The sequence below is a fragment of the Xyrauchen texanus genome, chromosome 15, assembly GCF_025860055.1.
Source record: "Xyrauchen texanus isolate HMW12.3.18 chromosome 15, RBS_HiC_50CHRs, whole genome shotgun sequence".
NCBI lineage: Eukaryota > Metazoa > Chordata > Actinopteri > Cypriniformes > Catostomidae > Xyrauchen > Xyrauchen texanus.
In genome coordinates, this window is record NC_068290.1 from 32,594,430 (window position 1) to 32,602,010 (window position 7,581).

General features: G+C 40.4%; 1 protein-coding gene across 1 annotated transcript in view; it reads left to right on the forward strand.

The window, feature by feature from the left end:
* LOC127655797 (protein O-linked-mannose beta-1,4-N-acetylglucosaminyltransferase 2) overlaps positions 1-7,324 on the forward strand; it is a 29,216-nt gene extending 21,892 nt beyond the window's left edge. Inside the window, exon 2 of the mRNA XM_052143776.1 lies at positions 2,190-7,324. Coding sequence (XP_051999736.1) covers positions 2,225-3,985 — 1,761 coding nt within the window. The 5' untranslated portion in view covers positions 2,190-2,224 and the 3' untranslated portion in view covers positions 3,986-7,324. The remainder of the gene's footprint in view (positions 1-2,189) is intronic.
* The last annotated feature ends 257 nt before the right edge of the window (positions 7,325-7,581 follow it).

Here is a 7,581-nt window from a genome sequence, read left to right on the forward strand (position 1 = left end):
CTCTATAATAAAGTAACTTAAACAATAGCACTTAATTTATTTTGTTTGATTGTAAGGAGAAAATTTGCACAAGTGTTGTGCTCATACGCGTTGTGCTCATGTGTCAAAAGCAGAGAATAATAAGCGTCATGTTATCACAGGTTTCTTAGCAAGGCTGAGAGAGTGAGTGCAGTAAGGGTTGGCACCTTGTGAGAAATTGCCTCTAACAGCTGTCTTTTGTTTGCAGTGAGAGCAGAGAGTGATGTAAAGGGTGATCCAGATCGCTGGAGGAGAGAGCCGAGCCTGCACATGTGTGTCAGTGCAGCTAACATTAGAGTTTGAAGCTATGAGTGAGAGAAAATAAAAATGCCATTTCAGTTTGTTTCGTCATCTCCCGCTTACTTGAGAGAGTTAAGAACATTTGCCACAGCTTGTTTTTGTTGCTTATGAGCGTCTTGCCCAGTGTCATGCTCTGTGTTGTCTTAGAGAGGCTATATGTTAAAAGTAACTTTGCTGTTGCTGTCTCTGCAGTGATGCTGGCGTAAATAAAATGACATGTTTGATGTACTGTAGCGTTGGGACATGACGCCGTTGTTTGGCAAATTCGACCAGCTGTAATGCTTCAATCTACTTGCCATTTGCCATCAAACTTCTCACCTATGTACTGTAGATATGTTGCTCTGTTTCCTGTGAGCACTAAGTGCCCTTCACCATGGAGGAGATTGTTTCGCAGCTCTCAATATTGTACTGATTTGGTTTTAATTACACTATCATTTGTTTGTTTATGTATCGTACAATACATATGATATTGAGTTGTGAGTGTGGTATCGTATGATACAATCATTCTTTTACACTCTTAATTTCTAGCTGTTAACACATTTCTACTAGTCTGTATAGTTCAGCTCAACTCAGAGCCCTGCAGCTGCTTGATGGTCCTATTATAAAACATGAACATGTCAATAGTTTTGCAGGTCCAAGAAATAGAAACTCACAAACGCTTGGCCACGCGACAGCCAGCGCACCTCCGTGAGAAGCAGAATACTGCAAGTTTGGTTTGAGTTACCAGGGTGTCAAGGTCTTTTGATTTATTTATTTTTTATTGTTATGTTAAGATTTTGCTCATCACGTTGAGATAGATGAGGACGCTGACATGATGTTTTACTGGTATCACATATTTACAGTACTGTGTAAAGTTTTAGACACTTGTGAAAACTTTTGCCTAGTGAGGATGTCTTCAAAAATAATTACATATATAGTTTTCATTTATCACTTAATGTCATACAAAGTCCAATAAACACAAAAAAGCAAAAGCAAAATTAGTTGTGACAACCTTTGCCTTTAAAACAGTACCAGTTCTAGGTACACCTGGACACAGCCTTTCTTGGTTGTTGGCAGATAGGAAGTTACAAGCTTCTTGGAGAATTCATAGTTCTTCTATCTATTTAGGCTGTCTCAATTGCTTCTGTCTATTTATGTCATCTCAGACTTACACAATCTTCAATGGGGGGTTTTGTGGGGGCCACGACATCTGTTGTTTGGGCTCCCTGTTCTTCTATTCTAATCTTTTCTATTTTCAAAAGTAATGTTTGGGAGTCTAACGTTTATATTTCCTTTTGAAACACTAAAGCTGAAGGTATCCATCTTAAGACAAATGCTTTTTTTGAAACATCTTATGTGCTTTTGCACAGAACTGTATATTTGACTCACTATTTTTTGCAATGGGAACAGTTTAATCTGTTAATATGGGTGACAAAATGAAAACGCACCACTCATGCCATGCTCACGGAGGATGAGTGAACCCGGTGTAACAAGCTTTTAAAAGTACTTGGTATATGATCAAGAAGCATATTGGGTCTTGGGTGTTAGATCTGCTGTATCTCAAACTGAAAAAGCCAAATAATTTTCCACATTTGCATTTTTACTCACAAATGCAAGTGGAAAACTCGCTCTGTTGAGCCCTGAAGCATCGAAGCGTCAGTGTTGCAAGTAACATCACTAGCTAATGGGTTATCTAGATATTTTCACAGTATTTTGAAGTGTCCATGATAAAATAACCATGCATGTTATTTATCGAGGTATACGGATATTACAGAAAGCTGTCTTTTACCCTCAGTTTTTTTGTACTGTATGTTTATGGTGTATTATAGTGTTCTATGTTGGTAGTAACACAGACATCTTTTCAAACTTTTAATTCTGATTCTCTGTTGTAGGTGGAGCATGAGTGTGGAGTCGAAGTTCTGCTGCGATGCGTGCTATTGGCTGTAGGATGAACCTGCCTGCAGTGCTGAATGGCTTGCTGGTGTCAGTGGTGGCAGCCTTGCTCTGGAAGTATGTTCGCCTGATTGAACACACATCACAGTTGGAAGAGGAGCTACATCTCACACGGCAATCACAGGAGTTCTCACAGGTACAAATAGACTACCACGGCGCCCTGTTAGCACTCCAAGAGCATGGCACCAGAATGGTCTGCACTGGCAAGATGCACACTGACCGCATCTGCCGCTTTGACTACCTCTGCTACTGCACAGAGGCAGAGGAGTTTGTATTCTTCCACAGTAATGCCTCTGTGATGCTGCCCAATCTTGGACCTCGTCGTTTCCAGCCTGCCCTTCTAGACCTCTCCTCTGTTGAGGATCACAACACTCAGTACTTCAACTTTCTGGAGCTCCCAGCTGCAGCTCTAAAGTTCATGCCTAAGCCTGTGTTTGTGCCAGACGTCACTCTCATTCTGAACCGATTCAACCCTGATAACCTCATGCACATCTTCCATGATGATCTTCTGCCTATTTACTACACAATGCAGCAGTATTCAGACTTGGATGATGAGGGCAGGCTTGTCTTCATGGAGGGTTGGGGTGAGGGAGCTCACTTTGATCTCTACCGCTTGCTGAGCAGTAAGCAACCACTACTCAAGGAGCAATTGAAAGCCTTTGGCAAACTCATGTGCTTCACCAAATCTTATGTGGGATTATCAAAGATAACAACGTGGTACCAATATGGCTTTGTACAACCGCAAGGACCCAAAGCCAACATTCTGATTTCAGGCAATGAAATTCGTCAATTTGCTTCGTTTTTGATGGAGAGGCTTAACATCACGAGACAGGAGAAGATGGACAATGATGATTACATTGTAGTTTTTAAACGTACAACTAACAGGCTCATTCTTAATGAGGCCGAACTTATTCTGGCTTTAGCCCAAGATTTTCAGATGAGGACTGTCACTGTGTCTTTGGAGGATCAGTCGTTTGATAACATTATCCAAATTATTAGCGGGGCATCTATGTTGGTTAGCATGCACGGAGCCCAGATGATCACCTCCATGTTCTTGCCACGTGGTGCTGCTGTGGTCGAGCTCTTCCCATACGCTGTAAACCCAGAGCAGTACACGCCCTACAAAACCTTGGCCTCTTTACCTGGCATGGACCTTCAGTATGTCACATGGAGGAATACCTTTGAAGAGAACACGGTTACATATCCTGATCGCCCCTGGGACCAAGGTGGCATCATCCACTTGGAGAAAGAGGAACAAGAACGTATCCTCGCCAGCAAGGAGGTACCAAGACATCTCTGTTGTCGTAATCCAGAGTGGCTTTTTCGCATTTACCAGGACACTACAGTGGACATTCCCTCCTTTCTGGATGTACTCAGAGAGGCTCTGAAATCCAAGACTAATCTTAAGAAGGCCAAAGTAGCTATCACAATACATCCTGGTCGTGTCAGAGAGCCCAAGTGCCAGACTTCAGTACAGGCCACTAATGAAGCAAAGCTCTCAGTATCGTGGCAGATCCCGTGGAACCTGAAGTACCTGAAAGTTAAAGAGGTGAAATATGAAGTGTGGATCCAGGAGCAGGGAGAGAACACATATATGCCTTACATCCTTCCCCATCAAAACTATACCTTTTCAGAGAACATCAAACCCTTTACCACTTATCTAGTGTGGGTGCGTTGTATCTTTAATAAGAACCTTCTGGGCCCCTTTGCAGATGTTCTTATATGTAAAACCTGATTCAGTAATCAGAACTCAAATGTTACACTGTTGTTAACGAACCCAGTGGAGAATTAATCATAGGATTATTTCTACGGAGCTATCCTGAGAATGAAATGGTGTGACATGGGTGATTTTTCAATCTCGGTTGATATTTTCACTTGATTTTTCTTCATGGTCCTTGTGAAGCATTACAGAACCGAGTGAAAAGTAACTGCACTGCAATGAAGGATGGAAGAGAATGCAATCTACAGAATTGGCAAAGCATTTAAATTTCAGTTCACCATCCAAGGAAAGTTCTCATTGGTTTTATATATTTAGAAATGTAGTGTATTTTGTGGTTTCTATTTGTATTTATAAGTCTTTGACATCTGCTTTTGTTGAGAGACTGCAAACTTTGGCATATTTCAAGACTTAATTGACTTGAACTGGATTTTATGTGACTGACTGTGTCCTCTCATTCCCAAGGTTTTGCATTGGTTTTTTTTTTTGTGTTTTTGTTTGTTTGTTTTTTCGCATTCATTTGGAGTAGGAAATATAGTGTGAATTAATTGCAAGCTATTCAGAACAAGAAATAAAATCAATTTGTAGATATTCTGACTTCTTAAAAATCTGCTACTTAAAAATAGGCTGCTTATAGCTAGTTCTGTTGTCTTTAAAATTCTAAAAAATATTCCAATTCAAAACCATTAATTATAATTTATTAGAAAGGGAATATTTTAATTGTTTGCCTGTGAGATAAGGAATTTAGATAATTCGTTGAAGGTGTGAATTCAGTGGATCTTTGATGATTGGGGTGAAGTTTGTAAGATATTGTGTTCAGAAATTATTTTGGTTATTTTGGTGGCATGTCAACAAGTAGCTGCATATTTGTGCAATGATAGTATGGATGGTGGTAGCAGTGTAGTGGTTACAGATCTTAGCTGGTAAAAAAAAAGGGATTCCAACTTTGGAAAGGTCGATACACAAATAATTATTGTTACTGAGTTGTACTGATAGTTGGTTGTGGTAAAAAGCATTTGCTAAATGTCAACTAAAGAAGTAACAATACTTCAATATAGCCCTCTATGCCTGCATAAGCCTTACAGAATTCAAAATTGAAGATGTTTAATGAGTAGTTGTTTCATATGCTGTGCAAAGAATCCACTGTTGTGTGTCAAATGTGATTCTTATGTCCTTTTATTTAACACAATAATGAACATATACAAAATCTGCACCAATGAGCCACATTATGATCACCTGCCTAATATGCTGTTGGTCCTCCACATGCCTCCAAAACAGCCCGACCCGCAGAGGCATGGACTCTACAAGAGCCCTGAAGGTGTCCAGTGCTATTTGGCACCAAGTCAATGCCAGCAGATTCTTCAAGTCCTGTAAGTTGCAAGGTGGAGATTCCGTGGGGTACAGCACATCCCGCAGATGCTCAATCAGACTGAGATCTGGGGAAATTGGAGGCCAGGACAACACCTAGAACTTTTCATCATGTTCTTTAAACTATTCCCGAACAATATGTGTAGTGTGGCAGGACGCATGATCCTGCTGAAAGAGGCCATTGCCATCAGGGAATACCATTGCCATGAAGGGGTGTACCTGGTTTGCAACAATGTTTAGGTAGGTAGCACGTGTCAAATTAATTCCCTCATAAATGGCCGGACCCAGGTTTTCCCAGCAGAACATTGCCCAGAGCATCATACTCTCTCCAATGTCTTGTCATCTTCCCACAGTGCATCTTGGTTCCTTCACTTCCCCAGGTAAAAGGTGCACATGTACACGGCAGTCCATGTAATGTAAAAGAATATGGACTCATTGGACCAGGCGACCTTCTTCGACTGTGCAATAGTCCAGTTCCGATGCTCACATGGCCATTTTAGGTTCTTTCGACAGTGGACTACGTAGCTGCTGACCTGTCAGAGTGCCCATGATGATGACCCCTCATCATGGGCACTCTGAAAGTTAGCAGCTAAATAGTGCCCCCATACGCAGCAGGGTGAGATGCACTATGTGTTGTGACACATTTCTCCCATAGCACTCGTTAAAGTTTTCTGTGACTTGTGCCACAGTAGAACTTTTGCCAGTTCAGACCAGGCGAGATAGCTTTTGTTTTTTTATGCGCCCAACAACCTCTCGCCGGTTTGTCCCTCTTTGGACCACTGTTGGTACAGTTTCAGAGATGCTCTGGCCCAGTCATCTGGCCCTTGTCGCTCAGGTCTTATCTCCTGCCCAATTCTCCTGTATCCAACACGTTGACCACAAGAATTGATTGTTCTCTTACCACTTGTCCTGTATCGTCACCTGTAAGTGATCATAATGTTTTGGCTCATTAGTGTAAATCGCAGACTTCTCTAGTGAAGGGCCACAAACCAATTTCTGTTGCTTTAGATTTTTTGCATGTCTTTTATATGTCTTAAATGCACAAAGATGAGCTTTGTTGTGCTGGTTGATGGATTATTAAATTATTATAAAAATTATTTATCAAAGAAGTCTCTGGAATGCTTTACATACTGTAACCCAGATTTGTCAAAGGTTCCACTGTGTGTTTGAAATATTAAAATTCACTGCTGTGATTAATGAATGAAACTTAAAATTCAGCAACCATCCACTTACTTTTCTTTGTTGATCTATTTTGCCTATTAAGTTTCACTTTGTCCTTTGCTTTAAGGGTGTTCAGCGTAACAGTGGTGGCTCAGCGGTTAAGGCTCTGGGTTACTGACAGAAAGGTCAGGGGTTCAAGATCCAAGATACCACTGTTGGGCCCTTGAGCAAGGCCCTTAACCCTATCTGCTCCAGGGGCGCTGTATCGTGGCTGACCCTGCGCTCTGACCCCAGCTTAGTTGGGATATGTGAAAACAACTGCATTTCATTGGCTCTGCACAATGACAATAAAGTTGAATCTTAATCTTAACATGGAAATCAATTAAATTGATGCTTAAATACATTAAAACAAGAACATTTCTAATTGAAATTTGCAAGCCTCAACCATGCTTTTTATTAGCATTCCTGTTTTGATGGTAATTATATTACAAAAATAATTCATTTAATCCATGTGTAAAATAAAATGGCAGAAATGGCCTGTGCATATGATCAGAGAGAAAGGTTATCTACAATTTTCTGGTTTATTCTCTCATTTCAATAATTTGAAGGTAGTTTAGACATAGAAAGGGAAGGATGTTTGTTGAATTGGAGACTTCAGTCCTTAATTATTCCTGTAAACTTTCCCGTTCCCTGTGCCAGTTGATGAAATTTACCATTATGTGCCACTGGAATGTCATACATCATTTTTGTCACTTTTTAATAGGGCTGTGGGATATGGCTGCAAAATATTCTCCATATTTTTTAGCTTATTGACATTATTCAATAAATATCTCGATACTTATGAACTTGTATTGAAATGGCATTAAAAGTTGTTGTTTTTTTTTAATCCGAGGAACCATCATTTTAACCAAACAGCAATTGTAGCCAAGCATACTCAAAATGTTTAATGCATGAAATTTAAAAGGCATGTTTTTCACTAAATTAACACAAGGTAGAACGATTGTAGCATGTTTAAGCACGGAGATGGAAGGGAAGAGACTGAGAGCAGTGATTCAGTCAAGTGAGGCTCTATTTATCCTGCGTGC